Below are 27,745 nucleotides of genomic sequence, written 5' to 3'. Positions count from 1 at the left end.
AGTGACAGAATGCATAAAGTGCTGTTTTTCATGGTTATCATATATTTTTCAAGAGATATCATGCTCTTCTCCTCACACAGCGTGAACCTACGTGAGCTCTTAGTCATGTTCTAAAGTGTACTTTTAGGTCTATTTGTATTCACAGTGTGTTTTCTCTCTCTGCAGGGCTGCTGATTGGATCGGGGTGTGCCCTGTACCCTTTAGGGTGGGACAGTGAAGAGGTCAGACAGACTTGTGGCAACAGCTCTGACCAGTTCGAACTTGGTACGTTAGTATATAGACAATTTCAGATTTTATTTTATTTTTGCTGTTTATAGGTAGGCAGACTGGAGATATCATATACACAATATATTGTGCCTCACATTATATATTGTGTGAACATAATAACTTTTGAGTATTAATTGTTGAGGTTGATGTTTCTTTCAGGTTCTTGTGAAATCGGATGGGCTTATTACTGCACCGGGGCTGGAGCTGTGGTGGCCATGCTGTTGTGCACGTGGATGGCATGTTTCGCAGGGAAGAAACAGAAACACTACCCTTACTAAACATGTGGATAAAAAAAAAACAGTAGAGGAAACCATAAACAGTACGTATATGGGCATGAGTTTCATTCTCCGATTCAGAGAGCTTCTACATCCTGTGCACTTCCCAAACACATATCGTATATAAGGAGACATGACTGAACAGTTAACTTTCCACGACAGTTCCCACATGAGATTTTTCCTACGACTGACCTTTGACCTGCATTGCGATCTTTTGCATTTCAAGTGGTGCCAGTGTCATTAAAAAGGAATATTTGTCAAACAACCCATTTTGACCTTCTGTGTTCAGAAGGACTCTACTGTATTACTCTCATTTATCGTTGCTTTTTTATCATGTTTGTGTAAGTACAGTTTTCTCTGTGGCTTAAGTTGTTGTGTTTTGGTATATTGTGTTATTATAATAACCTACTGTATTCTATATTACGAGTTTCAATAATGTCCTGTTATTGCCTTAAATATTTCTGCTGCAATAATATACTGAAACGGACTGTGTATTTGCTAATCATTGTATGTTTGACTATAGATTGTGACTTATATGATCTTCGTTTGGTATTTACGACTTTTATATGACATGGATAAATGTCCCATTTTATTTCACTGCATTTGTAAATAAATACTGTCATTAAAAAACTCAGTTGTTGAGGATATATCGATGTTTATATTTAAAGAAACTATTTTTAAAATGCATTTCACCAATGCTCATTTTGAGTTTTTTTTTTTTTTTTAGTTTATTTGTTTTTCATAATCACTTTTATTTAACTGCTCTAACAGAGACTCTGTAAACCTCATTCCTGATCTGAATGATCTGTGTATTTTTAACCTGCGTGTATCTTTCTCTTTTGGAATGATGGATTGCCTGGTGTTAATTTCCGACAGGGTGATGCAGTGCAGAAGTATTCGCCGATGGAATACGAAACTGCAGGGATTCACACTGCGGGAAGATGTTAGGGCTGATCAGAAGTTATTGGCGATCTGCTGTTCCTTCACAGCAAACCTTCACACACACACACATGCATGCTGTTATAGTTTTAGGAATGCATATGTCTATCTGAAGAAGTTACTGAACTGTTACTGATAATTATAGCATTTCATCAAACCTCACCCAGGTTTAACACTTGACTGAGTGGGAGAGAGTTCATACAGTTTCCCACTCAATTATGCTAAACCTGTCCGTGAGAAGGACAGGCCAATGGTGGAACCGAAAAGCAATGTCACACGTGGTGGAGTTTTGACAAATGCATTGCTTTGCCATGTTTTCAGCTAAAACAAGCAGAATGTGTCAGACTAATGGGAAAACAAGTGTGTATTTATTAAAAACAATTCACCGTTGCTCTATTTTTTTAATTGGCGATTTACTGTCAATACACCTGTATTGTCTTGAGTCAGGTTGACTGAATAACATGATCAAATGTCTTTGGTCAGATATTTCCTAATAACCATGGCAACACTGTTTATTAGACAGTTTTTTTCTTAACTTCCAAAATCCATTATATCTATTTTACACAGAATGGCTTTAATTTTATGCAGATTCACTCTGGTGATATCTGACCTTCTCTATTTTATGTCCTTTAAAAGTATTTTGGTCCGATGCGGACAGTATCAGACATACAGCAGTGTCGTTAAATGCGACAAGGAAATGAAACATTACCGAAATCCATTACCCCTCTCTGTTTCATACAGAGTGGTTTGATGTTACCTAAACTCACATTGTTGATATCTAACCTCATTTACTTTATATCCTAAAATAACATCTTGGTCTAGCTGGGTCTCCAAATCTGACAAGGCAAATCTAACAGGTTAGACAAATTCATCACTCGTCTTTGTTTCACACATTATAGTTTTATTGTTACCCAAATTGACTCTGGTGATGTCAAAACTTCTCTATTTTGTATCCTAGAAAGCATTTTGATCTTATGTGAACAGTAACAGTCATAAGCAAGTATTGAACATTACCAATCTCCATTACCCCCCCTCTATTTCACACGGCTATAATGCCACCCAAATTTACTCTGGTGATGCCCTTAATAGGCGCTGTTATTGATGTGCAGTTTAAACTCAAGCTACATTTGAGTTCAAGATGAGTTCAGTACACAAACACCAGTTCTGTAGCAAATAAAGGTGGAAGCTGTGCAGGTGGTTTCTATGATGCCCTCATAGAAATTGTTTAATAGTATGCAACTATAGGTTTACTGTCAAGATTAAATGCAGGACTGGGAATGCATGGTTTTAGTTAGTAGGGTTGTCATCAGTGGAATATTTGAAGTCAACTTGTTTAATGTTCTTTATAAAAATTATCTCGTACCATCAGGACTGAATATCTTTTCATAAATGTAATAAAATGGAAATGTTAGCAGATATTTAGTAGCTAGATCCATGGCCGATTTACTGTCCAACATAGAAAACAATGCTTTTCATAGTCCATATCCACTTAAAACAGATTAACCAATAAGTTACTTAATTATCCAACCAGATAAATTGGTTCCTTCTTGCCTCTGAATTTCAGGAAATTAGTCAAGACACATGTATAGAGTAAAATTATTTGCCCTACTTTATTCAAATAAAGGTCATAATTAACTAGCAGAAATGACCACAAGTGTGTGACAGACCTCACATGATGCAGTCAGCAGAATATCACATGAATTAAATATTATATTAATTAAAGTAGAACCCTTGAGGAAAGCAATTTGAGATCACAGTTGGAGTCATAGCCTAATAGATATAACTCCTTATTTACTCATTAACACACTGAAACGAAGGCACTTTTCACAGTCATATTGTTCAAATGGGTTTCTAATCATTTTAGAGCGAGCATCAAGACTGTGGAATCTTCTGCCATCTAGTGGCTGAATGTGATTTGCTATGCACTTCAAGGTCTTTTGGGAGAACAAATGAAGTGTCCAAACTTTCCAAGTCTGAACTGCAATCTGGGTGTATGCACGTGTGTAGAATATAAATATATTAAATGGCATGTTTGTCATCGTCTCATGTTCTGTGACATAAGAAATACTAACAAAAAACATGAAATGAAATTATTATTATTATTTAGATAATCTCATACGGAGAAAATCAACTATATAAACTATGCTGTTAACACACACCCGCATAAAACCCATAGTTAACAATTTCTTAGTGTCTACAGCTATCAAAAATTACATTACATTGATTTTCTTGCAAAAACTAATACTATCTAAAACATTAATGCCATTAGAATGGAATTGAGGGCATCTGGGTTCCTCAACAGTTTTGAAACTGCCACTGAGTAGTTATTAAAGGAATTTTATTTTGATTCAAATCAGGCAGCTCCTAGCTTTCAGTCAAAGGGGTGGGGCCAACTCGAACGCGTCAACATTGATCACGTGATCAGAGACAACAAATACGATTCGCAGGCAAAAGTGACTCACAAACGGTTTTCTCCAATCCGACAGCTCGCCGCGCAGCTGAACTCAAATCTTTTTGAAAGAGCGTGCGCTGTCTGTTTTTGAATGTGAAGAAGATTTGTTGAACAAATTCAGTACTGAGACTTTTATACTGGTCTTACCTGACTGATTGAAGAAGCAGCAGATAACGTAAGTGACGTTAGATGTTTGTTTGGGTGACTGTCACAAATGTTTTGTGAATAACGTTATTGCCATGATTTGGATCTTTTTGAAGCGTGTTATTATACTGGAAACTCGTCGCCGAATCTTTCAGAACCGTTATAAAACCAGAAATTATTGTCTGATATGTTCTGAGGTGTTCAGGTTTGTCTGGGCGCAACCCCCGTTTTCATTTTCCAACTGTTTTTTTTTTTTTTTTTTTCAAGCGTGTATTGTCGTCAGATACAAAATATATATCATAAAATATATACATTTATCTGTCATGTTAAATATTCTTAATAAAAATCGACAAAATTACATATATTTGTTGTTGCTTATTTTACACATCTTGTAATGAATATTGGGTCTATAGGCTTATTTTTTTGAGACATATTTTCTTGTTTGGTTTGTTTGAATGTTATAACAATGTGATCTTCTGCAGGGGAAGTTCATCATCTTTGAAAAGCTCCACTGCTAGTTGCACAGAATGAAGTCGGTGGTGAGAAAGGTGATCATATTAAATTTTGTGAAGCAGCCCAGCTCTATCATAGATTTATAACTTTTTTTTCTCTCACATGTACGTGTGGGAAAGATGTATGTGTGCTTAAAATGTAGTTTGTTTAATACTGCTTCTTTATTCTTTCTATTCAGAGCAATAAGGAAAACGCTAAACCAGTATGTAGTCCAAAAAAACAAGTCATCAGCAGTATTGTATCAAAACAAAAAGTGTTATGTAAATCTGCCCCCCTTCAGTCAAAGAATGATCTTAAGGAGGATATCTCTGGAACAAGAGAGAAAGAAAAGGTTGTTAGATCGAAGGCCAAAACTAATCCTGATCCCTCAGAGCGTAGCACACTAAGCCAGGCATTCAGTACGCAGCAGACTGTAAGACACAAAAAGCTTGTGGAAGAAGTTCATAAACCACCCTCCACTGTCTCTGCCATCCAGAAATCCAAACCTGGCACATATAAGGGTCGGGTAGTACAGTCTAAAATCGACTGTTTCAGAAAAACCAGTGGTGACGTGAAGACCACAGAAAAGAAAGCGATTTCAAAACCAGATGTGATCAGACCAAAACTTGAATTGTCTAAAGTTCGGTCCAAGTCTGTTACTTCCCTATGGGCATCCACTAAACCCAAAGTAAACTCTGCTTTGTCATCTAGACCGAAATCTGTCTCTGATATCCAGCTGAATGCCCCTGAAAAAACAGTCCAGAAGTCCGTTTCCCATAAACGGATACCACAAAAGTTCCCAGGTACTGTCTCCCAAGCAGGTCTCCGTGCTCCTCCCAGGTCAGCCCCTTTAGCTACAGGGCGCTCAGCCATCAGCAAACCAAGCACCTTAAAGAAGAAAGAGATGACCGTGCAGGTGGAGAAACCCAAAATAGCCACCACTGAACAGAAAGTCCGCAGGCCTGTCACAAGTACAGTCAGCCAGTACAAATTACAAGTAGATACGGCTGAAGAGAGAAGGTGAGTTGTGTACAATACCAATGAAAAGTTTAATTTATGAAATGTTTGAATTATTAAAAGTGACTGTAAATACATTAAGTTACAAAAAATTATTAATCAAAGAAGAATCAAACTTTCCACAAAAATATTACACGTGACCGTAATGAACAAAAATGTGTCCAATAAATATTTTCTGCCAACAAAAAAATTAATTACATTTAAGACTAAATTTAAAATAGAAAATGTATTTGAAATGGTTATATTATTTCACAATATTACTGTTTTACTGCATTTTTGGTCAAATAAATGCAGCCTTGTTGAGCATGAGACCCCTCCCCCCAAAAAAAATCTTACAGACACCAAAGTTTTTAACAATAATGTATGTGTTTAATAAACTTCAGCCAAGCATAACCTGATAAGTTTTACCTGGACAAATGTGACAATTTGCAGATAGAAGATGATGTGTTGATGTGATTGTCTTATGTTTTATTTATACTGTACTTTCAGAGCAAAGCTTGCAATGTGGCTGGCATCTAAAGGAAAAGCTCTGAAGAGGCCTCCGATATCAGAAAAGTTGACAACCTTTTCACTAAAACCAGCTCCACAGCCTAAAACAGGACCTAAAGGCACAATTGGTTCCCAATCTCATCATGTCGTCCAGACTGAGGCTGTAAATCCAACTGCTGCATTGAAGACTGACAACCAGACTAATGATATTGAAGTCCCTGACACTAAAACGGTGTGCTCTAGGAGATCAAGCACTATTATGAATACCACACTAGACTTGCTGAACAACAGTGATACGGATTTGCCAATCGACACAGAGATAAGGATGGAGTCGGTAAGAACCATAAGATAGGCTTATTTGTGAAACTGATAGATAGGCACACAAATAGATATTCACTGATGTATATTGGGATTTTTTTTTATTGTAACTTCTGATTTGCTTCTATGCAATATGCAGTTGGTTTTGAACTTGTGTGAAAAATTGGAGGCAATGGAGACGTCCTCGTCAGGTGAAGATGGTGAGTCTCATCCTGATTCTTTATGCAGGAACTGCAAATTCATTACCAGAATAATCAAACTTATACTCTTTTTGAGATGTTTTTTTTTTTTTTAATATAAATTGCTGTTATGTTTTTGCCCATCCTCGATAGATATACATTTTGACAAATCCGATATGGTGGCAAAGAAAAGAATGGAAGTGCAAATGGAGGAACAGGAAACCGATAAAGTGTTTAAAATTCTGGAAGAGGAGGAACTGGGAGATGAAGAAGACCCAGAGAGCGACCTTACAGAAGACACGAAGAAGGCTGTCATAGAGAATAAGGATAATGATCGAGAACCTATAGAGAAGAAGCCATTTGCGAGTGAAGATGATGACAGTGATGAGGAGTTGAAGAGCACCACTCCAGAAATGGCGGGGTCATCCATTGTAAAATACAATGTGAAAACAACTCCATATCTGCAAAGGTGTGTTTGGGGTAATTTAACAGTTTGAAGAAAGAAACCTACAATATGTAAGAAGTTTAAAGTGTTCATTTGGTTTTCTCATCCTTTAGTGTGAAAAAGAGAATTGAATGTGAAACGACCCAAGGCAGTGGCTCGCGACGCAAAAGCACCATCAAAGACCTCAAGTTTCTGACGCCCGTGCGGCGATCAACACGAATCCAGCGGAAGTCCTCTCGTCTGCCAGGTATGCTGAATGACCACGATACATGCGTCTCCTCACTGGCTGAGCTGGTGCAGACTGAAGATGCAGATGCAAATGTTTACATCTACAGAAAAAACCCAGCACTACTGGAGGACCTGCCAGATCAGCCTGAATACTTAGCAAAAGTATTCAGTTAAGTATTATAAGCTGATGTTGATGATCAAAATTGGACATTTATAGCATACGTAACACCTACATGAAGTATTCTATGTGATACTATTAAAATAGTTTATTTAAATATTTAAGTTTTTGTTACATTGGGCTGCTAAACACTAATCTCTTAACTGTAATGGCTTAACTGTTTAAAGACAATAATTTGATTTATAGGCAATATTATAAAAAGTTAACTTCTATGCTAACAAGGCTCATGCAGTATATAAGAGCCTCTTCATGTTTTCTTTTACATTTTAACACCACTGCTTTGTTCATTTTGTGAACCTGGAAGTTGAAAAAAATGACATGGCTGTAAAAATTATGATTTGTTTTGTTTTTGTTTGTTTTGAAAAATGAACAAACCAAAGAATGTTGCATTTATCTGTAATTTCTCTTCAAGATTTTTAAGATGCCGTCAAATTGTCTAAACCCACAGTAAAGTAATTTAATTAACTAGACTTAATTTCTACAGAGGATTTCATTCATCCCTTAGAAGTTACCATGTCTTTTTAAAGGCAAGATTACCATTCACTGTATTTTAAACATAACTGTGATCACTGAAATAGTGACTGTAAGACATTTTAATAAAGAATATATCAGTGCAAAATAAATGTTTCATTGTGTCAGTGTAACAAAAAATGATTTTACTGTTTGTGTGTGTAGTTAAGTGTTAATGAAAACATGACAAATGTAGTTTATTCAATCATGACTTACGCTATTCCAAAACTTATGACTTCAGTCAGGATGACAGGTTCAGCCATCTTTCAGTTTTTCTGTATGGGAAAGAAATACAATCAAAGAGAATGGAGACTGAAAAGGTTTTGGTTTCAACAAAAAAAATATATATATTTATATAATGCGAGTAAATGACGCGTCTATCAGTTATTGGCTGAACTATTACTTTAGTATTGCTAAAAAATAAAAATGAAATCTAATATATTCATGGTTATCTCTTAGCTGCCGCCTATTTCTTCCTGTAAGCGCATGCTGATTGGCTGGAAATTTGAACTCGCTGTGCGCGAGCAAAGCATTGTGGGACGGAGACTAACTCCAACGCGCTTCTCCTCCAGGCCACACAAAGCACTAGAGTGCCCATCAATTTACCACTTTATTAGTCTCTAAAACTATCTGTTTTTTAACTTTCCGACCGGAGTATCATCACATTGAGTCCAATGAACTTGAGTCGCTATTAAAGATTCGACTCAAAGTGAACGCACGATGCCTAATTTCTGCGCGGCGCTAAATTGCTCCAGGAACAGCACTCATTCGGTGCTGGCGTTCTTCAGGTTTCCACGGGACCCAGAGAGGTAAATTACACACATTTTGCTTCCCGAGCTTACTCTTTGTCATCTAGACGATAGACGACGTCGTATTCAACCTTCATTTAACTTCATTTATTTACCGTTGTGTGCAGAGCTCTAACTGAGCCAGTTAGCTCGCATGGCAGATCAGATGCAAAGTTGAATCTGTCGTACATTACATAGTGTTTATATACTGCACAAAGTATTGTTAGAGAACTAACGTTATCATTAGGAGTTCTTTTTCAGTCAGCCCAGTTTTACTTTGCATTTTGTATTGTTCAAATAAAATAAATCAACTTTTACAGTGCAGTTATGACTGTATGTGGTTAATTTAGCTATATCTGTCATATATATGAACTATGTTGATCCCATGATTCTGTATGTTGTCTATTAGCAGCTAGACACAATCAACTGTATATTACAGTAAAGACATAATATGCACTATATTATCATTTTAATATTATAGCCACACCAATAACTGCTATGCTAGATGCTAACATCCCTCGATTCATTTGATATTTATTTCCTAGGTGTAAGAAATGGGTGGAAAACTGCAGTCGCTCAGACCTTAAAGACAAAGCGCCGGACCATCTGAACAAATATCACAGACTGTGTGCCAGGCACTTTGAACCTAACTTGATAACCAAAACCGTAAGTTGTTATTTTTGTGCAGTTCATATGTACTCGTTTTGTAAAAACAAAACAAAAAAACAATTAAATGTACTATACCTTTAAATTTAATGCATCTTAAAACAAATGAAGTTGTTGTACATTAAGTGTGTATTTTAGGTGTCATTTAAGCTCATTATTGTGATTATTATCCAGAGCCCCTTCAGGACTGTACTGAAGGATAATGCGATACCAACCATATTTGACAATCCTTCCCTCAAACGGTCTTATAATGAGGTAAGATCTGCACAGTATATTATTTGATGAGTTGTTACTGTACTGTATTATGCATGTTTCTTAACATTTCAAAGTAAAGATTTAAAGCCCATTATGTGTAAATACTGAATGTGAATGATTTCCTAATGAATTAGGTATGTTTCTAACAGAAAGAAAATAATGATGCCCCTGAAGCAAAGAAAAGTAAATGTGAGTTGTTTGTGATTTTCTCACACTTTTACATATGCAAACTGTAATTTTCATGGATTTTATAAAAAAATATGATTTTATTTAGTAATGTTGTAATAAAGCTGTGTGATACATTCTATACATTTACATGTTAATATATAGAATATATTAACAAAATAATTACTGAATTTACATAAAAAAGATTTTTGTATTCTCAGCGGACTCCCAGGGTGAGGCAACGAAAGATAATACTGAGGCAACAATCAAAGAGATCAGTGAGAGCAAAAATGGTGATGGGGTTGACCGCAGCCCTCAGGTCATTGATGAGGAAACATTAAACAAAGAGTTTCTCAAGTCTTTGTTTGATCTTGTCGTGATGATGGGCACACAGAACATCCCTTTGCATGGGCACTCCGACAAAGAACCCAGAAGCAAAAGCTTCACTCCCAGCAACTTCCAGGCACTGTTGGAGTACCGCATCAATGCAGGTGATGAATTCCTCAGAAAGAAGTTCGAAGGGTCCTCCGTAAACCTTGAGCACTGCTCTTCTACTCAATTGCAGCAGATGCTGGAAGTGATCGAAAACTGTGTTCGTGAGGACTTGTTGGCTGAAGTTAAAGAAGGACGCTTCTTCTCGTTGGTAGTAGACAACCTGGTTGAGATAGGTGGAGAGAGCCATCTCCCGTTGTTCATACGTTTTGTGGACAACACCAACTGCCTAAGGGAAGAATTTGTCGGGTTCCTGCTTTTTGAAGGCGATGTGGAGGCTATAACCGAGAGGCTTATTGCTGAAGTAACCGATAAATGTGGCCTGGACATGCAGTACTGCAGAGGACAGGCATATTTGTGTTCTGGTGTGTCCGCTATGAAGGTCAAAGCAGTGGTGGCCAGAATAGCGGAGTTAAACCCACTAGCAGTTCTCACCCCTTGCTCCAGTTGCTCTTTAAACATCTGCCTGGCAAACACAATGACCTTAACAGGAGTGCATCTTGTTATGTCTACCCTGAAAAAGCTGGATGCGTTTTTTAGTAAAACGCCATTGTTGCAAAATCAGCTGGAAAGTGCCATTTCGATCTACTACCAGGGACATGAAGAAAAAGCCAATGTCCTCAAAGAGGCCTGTTACTCGAAATGGACAGAGCAGCATGATACATTCGAAGTAGCTGTCGACCTCCTGGAGTCTCTGCTGCTTTGCATGGATAGCGTCCATGACAATGAAGATCACAAATGGAGCGATGAGGTAGCACACAAGGCCTTTGTCATATCCGAGGCATTGGCCGATTTTGAATTTGTCATGACATTAGTGGTCCTGAAGAACACACTTTCCTTCTCCAGAGCCTTTGGTAAGAATCTGCAAGGGCAAACAAACGAGGTCTTCTTCGCTTCTAGCAGTCTTACTGCGGTTCTGCATTCGCTGAATGAAGTTTACGAGAATATCGAAGTCTACCATGAGTTCTGGTTTGAGGAGGCTGTTAACCTGGCTGCAGCTCTTGAAATCCCAGTGAAAGTGCCCAGACTGTACTATAGAAAACGACCAACCTCTGGTGAGGAAATCCAACCTGAGACCTACTATAAAGAGCAAGTAACCATTCCAGTGGTCAGCCATGTGATTAAGGAGCTGTCTGATCTTTTCTCTGAAAATCATCTGAAGGCCCTGAAGTCCTTGTCACTTGTCCCTGCTATCATGGGACAGTTGAAGTTCAACACTGCAGAGGAGACCAGTGCAGACATTTATAAAGATGACTTGCTGAACCCAGACACCTTTCCTGCTGAGTTGCACTGCTGGAAGATTAAATGGAAACATGGCACTAAAGATGTTGTATTGCCATCGACCATCTACGAGACGCTTCAGCTGTCTGATGTGAAGTTCTTCCCCAACGTCTGTGCTCTCCTGAAAGTCCTGTACCATCTGCCAGTCTTTGCTTTGACAAATGACAAATGCAGCACTGCGAAACAACGACTGAAGACATACCTGGAAGATACACCTGTGCATCACAGAAACAAGAGCATGGCTCTGTTCTTTATTAACTGTGGCATTAAGCATGATTTGGACACCATGGTGGAGAAATACTTGAAAATGTATCCAAATAGTGAGCTGTCAGAGAATCATGATTGATTGCATGTAGCAGCACAGTCTTACATATTGCAGAATGATGACTTGTCAATCAGCAGTTTGTATTTTTTTTTCAGCTATAATTTTGTTACTTTTGCTTTTTGTGTACAGTCATACAAGATTACTTGAGACTTTTCTTATTATTCTACCGTTTCATTTAACATGGTGTATATAAAAGTGTACCCCCAGTTTGAATTTGAACATTAAAAAGATCTTTTGCTGACCAACTCCATGATTCTGTCTTGACATTTAAAAAAAAAAAAGTGTATATATAATTATTATTATTATTAATATTAAGTATTCAACAAAAAAAAACTCTTAAATAATTATATATTTTGTCTAATAAAAATTACAACTATATGTATTATGGCTTAATAATTATTTCTATAAAGCATTTAGAAATAACCTTTACATCTTTTCAGATTATTATATAGTACATTTAATTTTTCATAGTTATTTCAGACACACACACACACACACACATATATATATATAAAAATGTAATATTATTAAATATTTCTATTGCTTTTGTCACAAATTAGCTTTTTTGCTTATTTATTGGTACATTATTTAATAATCCTGAGACCTGTGCATTTGATTGCAGAATCGAGTCACCATGTTAACTCATTTATTCCAACACAACATTTCCCCCAAAGTGAGCACATGCATTTTACTCTTTGGAAAAATAATGAAAAGTCTTATACTGAAAAACAGCATGCATTTTTTAAATGTGAAATCATGTTTTATCGTGGGATTATTCTTACTGAATCAAAATGTTACTCAATAAGGCATAAGTAGAGTTGGAAACTATAGAAATATTTAATATTTTTTCTACTAGGCAGTTGTGGGGTAAATTATATAGCTACTCCTTATAAAACCCTTTAGATATATAAATATTTAGAATAAGTAATAATATATGTACCAAACATGGTGCTTGTATGTGTTTTATAACATCTTTTATAGGGGAAAAAATTAAACTGCTGTAATCGTTTGAAATCTTAACATCAGTACGACCTGAGTTTGTATTTTATCGTTGCAAAGTACATCAACAACTCTTATTAGATCCTTCGAATTCAAATGTTAGAATGTGTGAATAAATGGGTTAAACTCCCTATAATTGTTTCCTGCATACTTACACTTACACTAATGGGCATAAATTTGTATTTGAGTCATCAGCTTGTGATAACACTCTTTAATATCAGTTGTGCAGCATTTTTGACATTCTGGAAATGCACCAGAGAAGGGTAAAGAATGACGGTGATAAGAGTTTTTTTTTTTTTGGCGGGGGTCCGTCCTCAGTGTAGACCATTTCCGCTCTACGTAGGTGTTCTTCCTGGTTGTTGATTCCCATGTGAAAGTAGCAACATCTCGGCCATTAGCAAGTTTCAGTAGAATGCACGCGGTAATTGAAAATAACATTCGATAGCGTGAGTAGACGCGCGCGCGCTTTTTGCTGTAAAAGCGTCTCCTTTTGAGCTGAAGGATTCATGCAATGCAGTATTCATTTTGACTAAGTCCAAAATGCCTGACCGCTGTGCCGCAGCAAACTGCGAGCAGAGTACGGACCAGTCCAACGTTTCCTTCTTCAGGTTCCCACTGGATCCCGTTCGGTGAGTGCAGCCTTTTGGACGTCAATTTTAATGTTTATAAACGTGCTTTGTTTTAGACCTGTGATTTTTAATTGTTGTTTGTAATGGTAAAATATCACTTTTGCACTACTGCGGTAACCTCACTTCATATCTTTAGATGTAAACAATGGGTGGGAAAGTGCCAAAGACCAGATCTGGAGACCAAAACACCTGAAGATTTACACAGGAACTACAAATTGTGCTCAAAACACTTTGAGACCTCAATGATATGTCAGCAAGTAAGTTTGCATGGTTTTGTTGAGCATCTTCTATTTAAAAAATGTGTTATTTATATATAATTTTATCATTATGTGAGTAAACAAATCCAGTTAAAGGGGGGGTGAAATGCTATTTCATGCATACTGAGTTTTTTTACACTGTTGAAGAGTTGGATTCCCATGCTAAACATGGACAAATTTTCAAAAATTAAGTTGTATGTTTGAAGGAGTATTTTTGTTCCAAAAATACCTCTTCCGGTTTGTCACAAGTTTCGGTAAGTTTTTTTCGAGTATGGCTCTGTGTGACGTTAGTTGGAGCGGAATTTCCTTATATGGGTCCTAAGGGCACGTCTGCCGGAAGAGCGCGCGCTCCCATAGAGCAGAGCAGAGACATTCACATATCAGAGCGAGAGACCGAATTGTCACAAAAGAAGTGTGTTTTTGGTTGCCAGGGCAAGACAACCCTGCACAGATTACCAAAAAAAAACAGCATTAAGGGACCAGTGGATGTAGTTTATTTTTACAGTGCATCAACGGAGTTGTGCAAGTGTTTTTGTTTGTTCCCTGCATTTCGAAGATGCTTGTTTTACAAACAAGGCCCAGTCTGATGCCGGATTTGCATATCGTTTATTTCTTAAAGGGGGGTTGAAATGCTATTTCATGCATACTGAGTTTTTTTACACTGTTAAAGAGTTGGATTCCCATGCTAAACATGGACAAAGTTTCAAAAATTAATTTGTACGTTTGAAGGAGTATTTTTGTTCCTTATATGGGTCCTAATGACACTTCTGCCGGAAGAGCGCGCGCTCCCGTATAGCAGCGCACTGAGAGGCTGAGCACAGACATTCACTGATCAGAGCGAGAGTGTCGCGAAATGTCACAGAAGTGTGTTTTTGGTTGCCAGGGCAAGACAACCCTGCACAGATTACAAAAAAAAAAAACAGCATTAAGGGACCAGTGGATGGAGTTTATTTTTACAGAGCATCAACGGAGTTGTGCAAGTATTTTTGTTTGTTCCCTGCATTTCGAAGATGCTTGTTTTACAAACAAGGCCCAGTTTGACGCCGGGTTTGCACATCGTTTATTTCTTAAGGATAATGCAGTCCCAATGAAAAAGGGTCACGATCGTGTGTTGGAACCGCATGCGGTGAGTAAAACTGCTTCAAATATCTCCGTGTTGTTAACTTAGCTATCGGCGCGTAAGCACATCAAGTAAACAACATGCGATGTTGTCATCAAACTGTACTTTCCACATGTACAGCTTAAAAAAAAAAAAAAATGACGACATAAAGTGGAACTTAGTCATTTTCCAAAACCGCTAAGCAAATATATACAGTTTTAGTACATACCACATAGAGACGTCGTTTGCTGATGCTGCTCTTGTTAAATTTCAGCCTCTGGATCTGTGTCACAGCTTCCAAACGCTCTCAACGCAAAAGCTTACTCGCGCTCGTGATTCTTTAGCTCCGCCCACACGTCACGCCTCCAGCCTGTCGTGTTTTTCCGGGAAAAATCGGTACAGACTATCTTTCTCTTATGAATATAATAAAACTAAAGACTTTTTGGAGTTATGAAGGATGCAGTAATACTCTATAGGTACTCAAGATTAACAGTATATTGAGTGAAAACGAGCATCTCACCCCCCCTTTAAGGATAATGCTGTCCCAACGAAAAAGGGGTCACGATCGTGTGTTGGAACCGCAGGCGGTGAGTAAAACAGCTGTACAGTTAAAAAAAAAAAAAAAAAAGACGACATAAAGTGGTAGTCATTTTCCAAAACCGCTAAGCAAATATATACAGTTTCATTACCACATAGAGACGTCTTTGCTGATGCTGCTCTTCTGCGCCTCTGGATCTGATTCTGGATCATAAATATACGCTGAATCTGACTGTTAGTGTACAAAATTCCCTGCCTCATGCATGCGCGAGTCGAACTTGTCCAGACTTTTGCATGTGCAAAAGTTTTCAGTTAGACACTATTGTCCAGCATAATAGTTTGATACGGAGTTTCCCTGGCTTTATGTGGTATTGCTGTGCGTTTATAACTCCGTAAGTAATAATATTTATCATCATAGTAGATGTTTCAGAGTGTGTCATAGCGTAATTCAGTTTATTTTACCTATGTACACTTTACCTTTATTTAATTATTCGCAATCAAAGATGCTTATTTATTTGTATAAGAGCATTGCTTGTCAAATGTTTCAATGTAAATATTTATTTAGTCTCTGACCAGCATTTTAACAATTATTACAATGAGCACACTGGAGAGCTAGAACAGCGCCCACACACAGTGTAATTTGACACCACTTGTAAGCAGCAGCAGTCCCGGTTTTCTAATAAAGCTGCATTAAGTGTTCATATGTGAAAATAATCTCTTGTTTATTTTGTTTACTATTGCATCAGACAATAAGTTCTATGTAGAGTTCCTATAGCATACAGTATAGTGTTTTATCTTTGCATCTGTCATTTCTCATTTTATATTATAACATGTATATTTATCATCTTCAATTGTTCTCTGACAGAAACCACATTTTGTGCATATTCATTCAAATAAACATTCAGCCTTGACATGTTCACTCTGGAGTAGCTGCAGTTCTTTCTAACTGGAGAAATAGGTCAGCTGAGTTCCAACCACCCAACTGCGCACAGAATATCCCACAGTTAGCCATGGTTTGTTTTGGATGTTTTTTTCCTCACGGTAATGTCACAGCTTCCAAACGCTCTCAACGCAAAAGCTTACTGGTGCTCGTGATTCTTTAGCTCCGCCCACCTCCAGAGCATTTCACCCCCCCCCCCTTCAAATTAAGTTTTACTTGGGTTGACCAGTAGGCTGACATGTGTCCTATTATCCCCCAGAAAACTGCACCATTTTTTAATTAACGTTTGAAACCACTTATTTACTTATTATTTGCTAAGGATTAGCGAACTCTGTAAAAATTCTTTTTATTTCAGATCTTCCAGATGTCTGTTTTGAAGGATGATGCTGTTCCTACTGTTTTCAGTTTTGCAACCAACCAGGACAATTCACAAACTGGCAACATAAAAAGGACATGGGAGAAAGTATGTATCTAATGTATCTAATGTACACATCTAGATTCAAAAACATTGATTTATACCGTTTCATAATTTTCTTGCTTTGTGAATGGACTTAGAGAAAAAAAATATTGAGAAAAATGATTTCAAAAAGTCAAAATCATGAAGAAAAAAAAATAATGCATGATCTCTAGCAAAAGACTTATTTATCAGCACATTCTTATGCAATACAGGCTTATAAATAACGTTTGAAGCGAACTATTTGCCAATGTATTTCTTTTTTGATTAAATAAGTTAAAAACGAGATGGCAAGGTAAACAATTTCAGGATTGAGTTCTGTGTAGATTTACTTAAGAGTACGTACTTGCATTTGAACATAAATGTGATTGCACCATCTCATGTACAAACCTGATTCCAAAAAAGTTGGGACACTGTCCAAATTGAGATTAAAAACAGAATGCAATGATGTGGATGTTTCAAATTTCAATATTTTATTCAGAATACAACATAGATGACATATCAAATGTTTAAACTGAGAAAATGTATCATTGTAAGGGAAAAATAAGTTGATTTTAAATTTCATGGCATCTCAAAAAAGTTGGGACAAGGCCATGTTTACCACTGTGTGGCATCCCTTCTTCTTTTTATAACAGTCTGCAAACGTCTGTGGACTGAGGAGACAAGTTGCTCAAGTTTAGGAATAGGAATGTTGTCCCATTATTGTCTAATACAGGCTTCTAGTTGCTCAACTGTCTTAGGTCTTCTTTGTCGCTTCTTCCTCTTTATTATGCGGCAAATGTTTTCTATGGGTGAAAGATCTGGACTGCAGGCTGGCCATTTCAGTACCTGGATCCTTCTTCTACACAGCCATGATGTTGTAATTGATGCAGTATGAGGTCTGGCATTGTCATGTTGGAAAATGCAAGGTCTTCTCTGAAAGCGACGCCATCTGGATAGGAGCATATGTTGTTCTAGAACTTGGATATACCTTTCAGCATTGATGGTGCCTTTCCAGATGTGTGAGCTGCCCATGCCACACGCACTCATAAAAAACCCCATACCATCAGAGATGCAGGCTTCTGAACTAAGCGCTGATAACAACTTGGGTTGTCCTTGTCCGGATGTCATAGCGTCCCAGTTTTCCAAAAAGAAATTCAAATTTTGATTAGTTTGACCACAGAACAGTTTTCCATTTTGCCACAGTCCATTTCCAGTGAGTTTTGGCCCAGAGAAAACGCCTGCACTTCTGAATCATGTTTAGATATGGCTTCTTTTTTGACCTTTAGTGTTTTAGCCGGCAACGGCGAATGGCACAGTGTATTGTGTTCACCGACAATGTTTTCTGGAAGTATTCCTGAGCCCATGTTGTGATTTCCATTACAGTAGCATTCCTGTATGTGATGCAGTGCCGTCTAAGGGCCCGAAGATCACGGGCATCCAATTGACCTAATAAGTAGCAAATTGGTCCTACAGCTGTTCCTTATGTACATTTAACTTTTCCGGCCTCTTATTGCTACCTGTCCCAACTTTTTTGGAATGTGTAGCTCTCATGAAATCCAAAATGAGCCAATATTTGGCATGACATTTCAAAATGTCTCACTTTTAACATTTGATATGTTATCTATATTCTATTGTGAATAAAATATAAGTTTATGAGATTTATAAATTATTTAATTCCTTTTTTACTCCCAGTTTGTACAATGTCCCAACTTTTTTGGAATCGGGTTTGTAAAATAGATTTCATGCTTGTAATAGTTATCAATGGCCCTTTCCCTCAACAATAACTTTATAATTTATTGCCATCATTAAAATTATATACTAGCATTTTATTCTTATTATTAATTGTTTTTATTTGTCATTGTAGACACACTGTCTGTATCGAGTACAAATAATTAGGGCTGTAGCTATCGAATATTTTAGTAATTGAGTATTCTACCAAAAATTCCATCGATTAATCGAGTAATCGGTGTGTTTTTGCTTAAAGTGCAATAGTAATTATGCAAGAGAAAATAAAACTCCTGGGTCTCTTAAAATGAACAGGTTTCCTTTTTTAGAATTGTATTTTATTTGCATTTTTTTTTTAAATGCATAGAATGCAATGCAAACATCAAAAATAAAAAAATTATTATTACCCATTGTTTACCCATTGTCTGTACTTGTACCGTGAACAATGACAATAAAGTTGACAGATGAATTAAGGACCATTCAGTTGGGTTTTAAAATAAAGCATTTTCTGAGATGCACATTAAATGCATAAAACATTAATTTAATTTATCTTTTAATTATTGAAAATTAACTTAACTTTTGGTAAACAAAGGGGATTTACTATTAAAAATAAAACATGGAAGAAATGTTGTGTGAGTAAACCTTTTTTTTTTTTGTAGTAGGCTATGTACATTCTGCTGAACAATAGTCTTTAACCAGACTTTTCTTTTGACGGGTTGACGTACCTTTACAGTTCTGTGTATGTGATGTGACGCTAGTTTTACTCAAATCTAAAGGTCAAATGCTCATGAAGTGACCGTCAGAGCAATTCTGGAGATGTTGTTCATGTGTTCACGTCTTATTTGACAGCAGATGCTGAAATTACCGCGAGCATCACGCGCGCTTCAGTGTGTGTTAATAAAGGAAGACGCGCTTCTGCTCCATTCATTAACAGAGACAAGCAGAACATGTAAATTTTTATGACTGGATTCCGCGATTCCTTCCGCGTTTTCTGCATCGCGGAAATCATAGCGTCCTAGTTGTGGTATACCAGCTCTATCTTGCAATGGACACATGCCACGACGTTTGCCCGTGCCCTCAAATCAAAACACTGCTGACTCCTTGCAGTAAAAGATTTCGGACACAGCGCTTGTGTCTCCTTCCGCTTTGTGGGTGACGTAAATGCGTTGTCACATTAAAAAAAAATAATTGCGAAAGGACCTGACGTGAGATTTAAAACAAATTAAAAGAGGCTTCGAGGCTGATGAATTTGCCTCGATTATTTTTTGTAATCGAGTTACTCAAGGAATCGTTTCAGCCCTACAAATAATATATATATATATATATATATATGTTTATTGTATCATATTTTTTTTCAGACAGGAGAGGAGCCGGTTGCCACAAAGAAATCTAAAGGTAAGTAATGCATTTCCATGTCACCATTTTTTAATTCTTTTATCTCTTTGCAATAACACTGTAATAACAGCAGATTCTCTGTTGTTTTTCTTTTGAATTGTTTGTGCTCTTTTTTTCTTTTCTTTTTTTTTAAGGTACCATCAATAACTCGAACCCCTCTTTGCCAGAGGCACAAGATAAAGTTGAGAGTGATTCTGCTGAGAACAGCGAAACACTCAATCCTCCTGCACATGAGGAGTCAGAGGAGGATCCTGCTATTTCCAAAGCGAAGGAAACTTTGAAAGACTACTTCAAGGAGACTTTAGCCTTCATTGGTTTTAGCATCGCCAACAATGCATCTCTTAACGTTGTTAAACCACTGGGGAATGACCCAGCTGGGTCACTCTCTGTCAACACCATATGTGCAGAGAAGATCGACCAAAAAGAAGTGCTCACCTTAGGTGAGGATGTCATGCGTGAGGAGATCCGTAATAGCTTGCGGCTTGCGCGCTTTTTTTCCATATCTCTCCAAGACAAGGTAAACATTGATGGCAAGGACCAGATTCCTGTGTTTATCCGCTCAGTCACAAGTGAAGGCTTCCCACAGAAGCACCTCATGGGATTCCTTCCCTGTGATGTAGACTCTGAAAGTCTGTTCCTTATGCTTATATCTGAAATCCGGAACAAGTGGGGTCTGCGGATGGAGCACTGCCGCGGCTTCACCTACCTGTCATCAGGTGCCATGTGTCAGAAACTGAAGGATCTCTCATGCAGGATGCTGCAGGATTTTCCACAGGTAGTTTTGTCCCCTAGTGAACCTTACGCTTTCAATGTGTGGTTGATTCGCTCCATGCCCATCCTTCTAATTCAGGATGTTGTTGATACTTTAGAGCAGGTTGCTTCCATTATTAGGCAATTGGAAACTCTGGCAAAGAAACTTGATGCCAAGATCATTGCTTCGTACAGCCACATCAAAGGCGAAGTGGACAGAGTAAAGGAGTCCTGTCAGAACCATTGGGAACATGCCACAGATGCTTTTCAGACAATGCTTGATATCTTAGAGCCACTTTTGAGCAGCATTGGAGAGATGTGCACCAGTGCCCTTTCAGATGTGGACGCTGACACAGTCGTAGGGCTTCTAATGCTGAAAGAGAAGCTGATGAACTTCAATTTCATCATTACTCTTGTGGTTTTGAAAAACACGCTGTGTTGCGTGAGCATCCTGAACCCTAGTCTCAAGGGAATAATCAACATCAGCAGCACTTTGCAGTACACCATCTCCAACACCTTAAAGCTTTTAAACAAACATATGCAGGAGATCAACATTTTTCACAGGAAGTGGTTTTCTGATGCAGTGGCCAGAGCCAAGAAGTTGGGGGTGCCAGTGGATCTGCCAGTGGAGATGGTGACAAATGGTGATGGTGCGGAGAAACTTCAAGCCTCATTGGAGGATTACTACAGAGAAGCACTGAGTAAGAAGGTTATACAATACCTTGTTGATGAAGTCAAAAGAGTCCTAGGCACTGAAATGGCAAGAAACCTCAGATGGTTGTCATTGGTGCCCTCATATATGGCTGACCTCAATTTTAGCGTACGCAAAAACAGAGTTACTGATGCTAACCTGAATAACTTGGCTCGGTTTGACTCCTTTTATGATGAGCTGGGCTGTTGGGAAGTGAAATGGCGAAATGCTAGCAAGCAAAGGATTCTTCCCACCAGTGTTTTTGGTACCTTAAAGATCCCAGATATAGGATTTTACCCAAATGTACAGAGCCTGTTGAGAGTTTTGGGCACCATCCCTTGTGTCCGCGCTGAATCAGATGTGTATGAGCACTATGACATGGTGTTGGACCGCTATCACTCCTACATGAAAGAACTACCAGCGGAAAAGAGACTGAGCAATATGGCCTTTGTTTATGTCAATCAAGATGTCCACTTCAGCGTTGAGGAAATGGTGGAGGCGTATGTGAAGAAATATCCAGAAATCTTGCAGCTATTACGTGAAGTAAGCATGTTTTGGAGACTTTTATTTTATTTGAGTTAATGTAATTTTATTTATATTGAATTATATTTAAATTCTGGAGATTAATAAAAAAAAACTTGCATGTTTTTAATGAGCTGTTTACCATTTTGATCCTCTCATTTGTTTTTAGGATGATGTAACGGAAGTGCAACCATCAGGTAAAGCTTCTCACCTTTGACTTATTTTCCTTCAAAAATGTTAACACACTCCTGATAGTTGTTGATTTAATTTATTTTTACTCCAAACACTATGCAGTTCCTGAAACCAGTGCAAATGATGCCTCTAAAGAAGATACAGAAGAACAGAGAGAGATGACTTTAAATATGGACATTGAGAGACCAAAACTGCCTGAGTATGCAGAAACTGATAAAGAGGCATTCAAATCTGCATTACAGGCAGCTGTCACCACAGCATACAGTAGGCAAAGCAGACACACTCAGGGTGATCAAGATCAAGAATTAGAATATGTGACCAAATCCGAGATGAATGAAGTCCTTAAAGTTTGTGAGGATGTTGTTAGGGATAGGATTCTTTTAGAGGCCGGAAATTCATTCTTCTCCCTGTTTATCGACAGAGTTGTTAGATTCGGAGAGACAGAATACATTCCCATGTTCATCAGATTTGTTGACAGTTTTGATGTCATGCGCCTTGAGCTTCTGGGTTTTATCGAGGTTAGGCATGACACTGAGGCCATGTGTGAACGACTTTTTGATGTAGTCACCAATGAGTGGCGTCTGGATTTGAGCTACTGCAGAGGTCAAGCTTACCTTGGCTCTGGGGATGTATCCTACAAGCTCAAGGCCTTTGCATGTAAAATACAGGAGAAGTATCCTCTTGCTATATGCACACACTGCTCGTGTTACTCTTTCAATACCTGGTGGTCAAGGTCAGTTCCAGTAGCTGCAGTCATCAGAGCCATTGACACATTAGAGGAGATAGTGTCATTTTTCCACAGCATGCCTGCCCTTGAGAAAGCGTTAGATCAAGTCTTAGCCATAGGCCTAAGAGAGAGCTATGAGAAAATCCATGAGCTTCAAGGGAAGTTCTGCTCCACTTGGCTTGAGAAACATGACTCTTATGAAGTCTTTGCTCAGATTCTGGAGCCTCTGGTAGATTGGCTAGAAAATATTGATAACTGCAAATCTCAGAGATGGAGTTCGGCCGTATCGAACAGAGCCAAGAGACTACTTCAGTTAATAAGGGACTTTGAATTCATTGTGGCAATCGTTGCACTAAAAAACGCCTCATCCTTCACCAAAGAACTGAGTGCAGCACTACAGAAAGACCATTTTAGTGCTACCTCGCAGCTTAAGAGGATCAGTGGTATTGTGGCCAAACTTAACAGAGTGAAAACCAAAATCAAGGTTTTCCATCAGAATTGGTTTGATGAAGCTTCTTGTTTTGCTCAGAGTCTGAGTGTGCAGGTTAAAGTTCCTGATAGTGTGATCATTCCAAGGGACAGCCTTTTGAAACCTGGTTCATACTACAATGATACAATGAGTGTCCCTTTAGTTGACCACCTTATAAACATGGTGAAAGACTATTTCTCCAATGAATACAAGGAGGCTCTCAACCTGTTGTCCTTGGTCCCTTGCTCTGTGACAAGGAGCTCTGTTTTTGAAATGCTCAAGTCAAAACCTCCATTGTACATTGGTGATCTTCCCGATCCTGACAACTTTTTCACGGAGCTGAGCTGCTGGAAAGTGAATTGGAAATCGAAAGTGGCTAGTGTAACCATACCAGAGACCATTTTTCAGACTCTGCGTCTACCCCTTATGCAGTACTTCATAAACATCAACACATTGCTGAAGATTATGTGTGTGTTGCCAAGCACAGCTTTGGAATATTGTGGTGAGGTGAAGCGGCACAAAATGTATCAAGACTATGTGAGCACCACCTCACCTATGGACAGATCACCCTGTTCAGCCATGCTTCAAGTGGGCATAGACTTTAACAGAGACCTAGACCAAATGGTTGCACAGTGCTTAAGGCTCACACCGAAGACATTGGAGGGTATTTGTCTGGTAAGAATTAGTTTTTTCAGTAATGTGTTGCTTGTTTCAAAAGTTTAATTTGCTTTCCAGATGTGTTAGTAAAGTCTGTTTTACTTCACAGTCCAAAGAATCCAAAACCTTAGGAAGGGCTGCTGAAATGAAAACCGAAGGTATGCAATATATTATGCTCGCTTTTTTTAAAAGAATCAAAATCTGAGAGCTTTGTTGTTTCATCAGTAGATTAAGTTATCTTTTGATTTAAAAGTGAGGGGGAAAAATTGCTAAATAAAACATGAATGCATGAATTGCATACAGTAGGAAATAAAACATGCAAGCATGAATTGTTTACAATAAGCTCAGTAAACAATTACTTAGAAAAATAGGTAGGGTAAATTTTCATTCCATGTCGACTTTAATGCTCACTTTCCAACATTGCAGATGACACCCACCTGATTGAAGAAGAAGACAGGGAAGCTCAGCAGGTTTGTATAGTTGTGGTGATAATTATTATAATTGTTATTAACATTTTAAATAGTTTATAACCTTCAAATTTTCAAAGGGTTGAGAGAATAGTTTATAGATTACAGAATAGATCATTGATTTAGTTGAAAATTGTTTTAAACTATTTGGGGTAAATTGTTGATTAAAATCAGTTGCTGTTAGTTTATTTTTTTCAGTTTTGTTCATGAGTAGTATTTCTATTCACAGGACTCCAGAATACTTGTGATGAATTCTGAGATTACTGGCAGTGGTATGTCATTTTTGGGAATGGTCTTGCATTTGAGTTATTAATGTGTTTGAGCCTTTAATTAAATATTTTGTTGTTGTTGTTAAAAAAGATGATTAAAATAATGTTTACCCTGACTTCTAGAAGCAGACATCCACAAAGGGGGAGCAGAAAGCATACAGACTCTGCAGCAGTCTGAGAATATAGAAGTGTTTGCTGGTTGCTTGGAAGTGGCATCTGAGGAGCCGCATGTAAAGGTTGAAGAAGTAGAGCTGGTTCCAGATGAGAATGGCCATTCCAATGAACCAGCTGACAGCACAAGTAACTGTGACGAAGTCTTTAAACAGGAAGCTAAGCTTGCAAGGAGAAACTGCTCATTGATTGACCTCAGTAAGCCAGAGCAAGATGCCGTTGTTCAGAATCTTGCCTCGTGTCATTGGGTACAGGAGGAAGGGAAATTGTTTTCAGAGGGAGAAATGTTACAAAGAATTGTAAAGGCCATACAACAAACAATCCTCACTGAAGTTCATGACTCTCCTTTCTTTTCCATCGTCACTGATAGAACTATCTCAGTTGGAGAGGTGAAGTTCCTACCAGTCTTTGTTAGATATGTGAATGACTGCATACCCAAAGTGGAGCTTATAAAATCAAAAGAGATCAGTGAGAGCAAAAATGGTGATGGGGTTGCCTGCAGCCCTCAGGTCATTGATGAGGAAACATTAAACAAAGAGTTTCTCAAGTCTTTGTTTGATCTTGTCATGATGATGGGCACACAGAACATCCCTCTGCATGGGCACTCCGACAAAGAACCCAGAAGCAAAAGCTTCACTCCCAGCAACTTCCAGGCACTGTTGGAGTACCGCATCAATGCAGGTGATGAATTCCTCAGAAAGAAGTTCGAAGGGTCCTCCGTAAACCTTGAGCACTGCTCTTCTACTCAATTGCAGCAGATGCTGGAAGTGATCGAAAACTGTGTTCGTGAGGACTTGTTGGCTGAAGTTAAAGAAGGACGCTTCTTCTCGTTGGTAGTAGACAACCTGGTTGAGATAGGTGGAGAGAGCCATCTCCCGTTGTTCATACGTTTTGTGGACAACACCAACTGCCTAAGGGAAGAATTTGTCGGGTTCCTGCTTTTTGAAGGCGATGTGGAGGCTATAACCGAGAGGCTTATTGCTGAAGTAACCGAAAAATGTGGCCTGGACATGCAGTACTGCAGAGGACAGGCATATTTGTGTTCTGGTGTGTCCGCTATGAAGGTCAAAGCAGTGGTGGCCAGAATAGCGGAGTTAAACCCACTAGCAGTTCTCACCCCTTGCTCCAGTTGCTCTTTAAACATCTGCCTGGCAAACACAATGACCTTAACAGGAGTGCATCTTGTTATGTCTACCCTGAAAAAGCTGGATGCGTTTTTTAGTAAAACGCCATTGTTGCAAAATCAGCTGGAAAGTGCCATTTCGATCTACTACCAGGGACATGAAGAAAAAGCCAATGTCCTCAAAGAGGCCTGTTACTCGAAATGGACAGAGCAGCATGATACATTCGAAGTAGCTGTCGACCTCCTGGAGTCTCTGCTGCTTTGCATGGATAGCGTCCATGACAATGAAGATCACAAATGGAGCGATGAGGTAGCACACAAGGCCTTTGTCATATCCGAGGCATTGGCCGATTTTGAATTTGTCATGACATTAGTGGTCCTGAAGAACACACTTTCCTTCTCCAGAGCCTTTGGTAAGAATCTGCAAGGGCAAACAAACGAGGTCTTCTTCGCTTCTAGCAGTCTTACTGCGGTTCTGCATTCGCTGAATGGAGTTTACGAGAATATCGAAGTCTACCATGAGTTCTGGTTTGAGGAGGCTGTTAACCTGGCTGCAGCTCTTGAAATCCCAGTGAAAGTGCCCAGACTGTACTATAGAAGACGACCAACCTCTGGTGAGAAAATCCAACCTGAGACCTACTATAAAGAGCATGTAACCATTCCAGTGGTCAGCCATGTGATTAAGGAGCTGTCTGATCTTTTCTCTGAAAATCATCTGAAGGCCCTGAAGTCCTTGTCACTTGTCCCTGCTATCATGGGACAGTTGAAGTTCAACACTGCAGAGGAGACCAGTGCAGACATTTATAAAGATGACTTGCTGAACCCAGACACCTTTCCTGCTGAGTTGCACTGCTGGAAGATTAAATGGAAACATGGCACTAAAGATGTTGTATTGCCATCGACCATCTACGAGACGCTTCAGCTGTCTGATGTGAAGTTCTTCCCCAACGTCTGTGCTCTCCTGAAAGTCCTGTACCATCTGCCAGTCTTTGCTTTGACAAATGACAAATGCAGCACTGCGAAACAACGACTGAAGACATACCTGGAAGATACACCTGTGCATCACAGAAACAAGAGCATGGCTCTGTTCTTTATTAACTGTGGCATTAAGCATGATTTGGACACTATGGTGGAGAAATACTTGAAAATGTATCCAAATAGTGAGCTGTCAGAGAATCATGATTGATTGCATGTAGCAGCACAGTCTTACATATTGCAGAATGATGACTTGTCAATCAGCAGTTTGTATTTTTTTTTTCAGCTATAATTTTGTTACTTTTGCTTTTTATGTACAGTCATACAAGATTACTTGAGCCTTTTCTTATTATTCTACCGTTTCATTTAACATGGTGTATATAAAAGTGTACCCCCAGTTTGAATTTGAACATTAAAAAGATATTTTGCTGACCAACTCCATGATTCTGTCTTGACGAAAAAAGTGTATGTATATATGTGTGTGTGTGTGTGTGTGTGTGTGTGTGTGTATGTGTATATATATATATATATATATATATATGTATATATATTTTAATTATTTTTAAGTATTCAACAAAAAATCTCTTAAAATATGTATTTTGTCTAATAAAAATTACAACTTTATGTATTATGGCTTAATAATTATTTCTATAAAGCATTTAGAAATAGCCTTAACATCTTTGCAGATTATTATATAGTGCATTTGATTTTTCATAGTTATTTCAGACAAACACACACACATATATATATATATATATATATATATATATATATATATATATATATATATATATATATATAATGTAATAT

General features: G+C 38.1%; 4 protein-coding genes across 6 annotated transcripts in view; all 4 read left to right on the top strand.

Moving 5' to 3' along the window:
* LOC128021099 (LHFPL tetraspan subfamily member 6 protein-like) overlaps positions 1 to 1,199 on the top strand; it is a 28,459-nt gene extending 27,260 nt beyond the window's left edge. The window contains exons 3-4 of the mRNA XM_052608030.1: positions 166 to 264; positions 427 to 1,199. Coding sequence (XP_052463990.1) covers positions 166 to 264; positions 427 to 545 — 218 coding nt within the window. The 3' untranslated portion in view covers positions 546 to 1,199. The remainder of the gene's footprint in view (positions 1 to 165; positions 265 to 426) is intronic.
* Positions 1,200 to 3,941: 2,742 nt separating this feature from the next.
* On the top strand, positions 3,942 to 8,046 carry LOC128021098 (cytoskeleton-associated protein 2). Of its 2 annotated transcripts, XM_052608029.1 has the most exons (8): positions 3,948 to 4,108; positions 4,560 to 4,625; positions 4,769 to 5,589; positions 6,076 to 6,409; positions 6,533 to 6,593; positions 6,726 to 7,041; positions 7,131 to 7,264; positions 7,353 to 8,046. In XM_052608029.1, the coding sequence occupies exons 2-8, from the start codon at positions 4,605 to 4,607 to the stop codon at positions 7,400 to 7,402; spliced, it is 1,737 nt and encodes a 578-aa protein (XP_052463989.1). In that variant the 5' UTR covers positions 3,948 to 4,108; positions 4,560 to 4,604; the 3' UTR covers positions 7,403 to 8,046. The 2 variants fall into 2 exon arrangements, with proteins under 2 accessions (XP_052463988.1, XP_052463989.1); XM_052608028.1 differs by having other exon boundaries at positions 3,942 to 4,108; positions 7,131 to 8,046.
* A 412-nt stretch (positions 8,047 to 8,458) lies between these two features.
* LOC128021097 (52 kDa repressor of the inhibitor of the protein kinase-like) lies at positions 8,459 to 12,150 on the top strand. The gene is made up of 5 exons (XM_052608027.1): positions 8,459 to 8,742; positions 9,267 to 9,387; positions 9,562 to 9,642; positions 9,792 to 9,831; positions 10,029 to 12,150. Exons 1-5 carry the CDS (start codon positions 8,654 to 8,656, stop codon positions 11,924 to 11,926), a joined length of 2,229 nt encoding a protein of 742 aa, XP_052463987.1. The 5' UTR covers positions 8,459 to 8,653; the 3' UTR covers positions 11,927 to 12,150.
* Positions 12,151 to 13,213: 1,063 nt separating this feature from the next.
* On the top strand, positions 13,214 to 27,371 carry LOC128021096 (uncharacterized). Of its 2 annotated transcripts, none has more exons than XM_052608025.1 (11): positions 13,214 to 13,533; positions 13,670 to 13,790; positions 16,722 to 16,829; positions 19,886 to 19,922; positions 20,057 to 21,906; positions 22,055 to 22,082; positions 22,180 to 23,948; positions 24,040 to 24,088; positions 24,357 to 24,400; positions 24,627 to 24,669; positions 24,790 to 27,371. In XM_052608025.1, the coding sequence occupies exons 1-11, from the start codon at positions 13,445 to 13,447 to the stop codon at positions 27,144 to 27,146; spliced, it is 6,495 nt and encodes a 2,164-aa protein (XP_052463985.1). In that variant the 5' UTR covers positions 13,214 to 13,444; the 3' UTR covers positions 27,147 to 27,371. The 2 variants fall into 2 exon arrangements, with proteins under 2 accessions (XP_052463985.1, XP_052463986.1); XM_052608026.1 differs by having other exon boundaries at positions 13,223 to 13,533; positions 24,793 to 27,371.
* The last annotated feature ends 374 nt before the right edge of the window (positions 27,372 to 27,745 follow it).

This window comes from Carassius gibelio, chromosome A10, assembly GCF_023724105.1.
Source record: "Carassius gibelio isolate Cgi1373 ecotype wild population from Czech Republic chromosome A10, carGib1.2-hapl.c, whole genome shotgun sequence".
In the NCBI taxonomy this organism is placed as follows: Eukaryota; Metazoa; Chordata; class Actinopteri; order Cypriniformes; family Cyprinidae; genus Carassius; species Carassius gibelio.
This window is presented reverse-complemented; position numbering and strand designations above follow the sequence as displayed.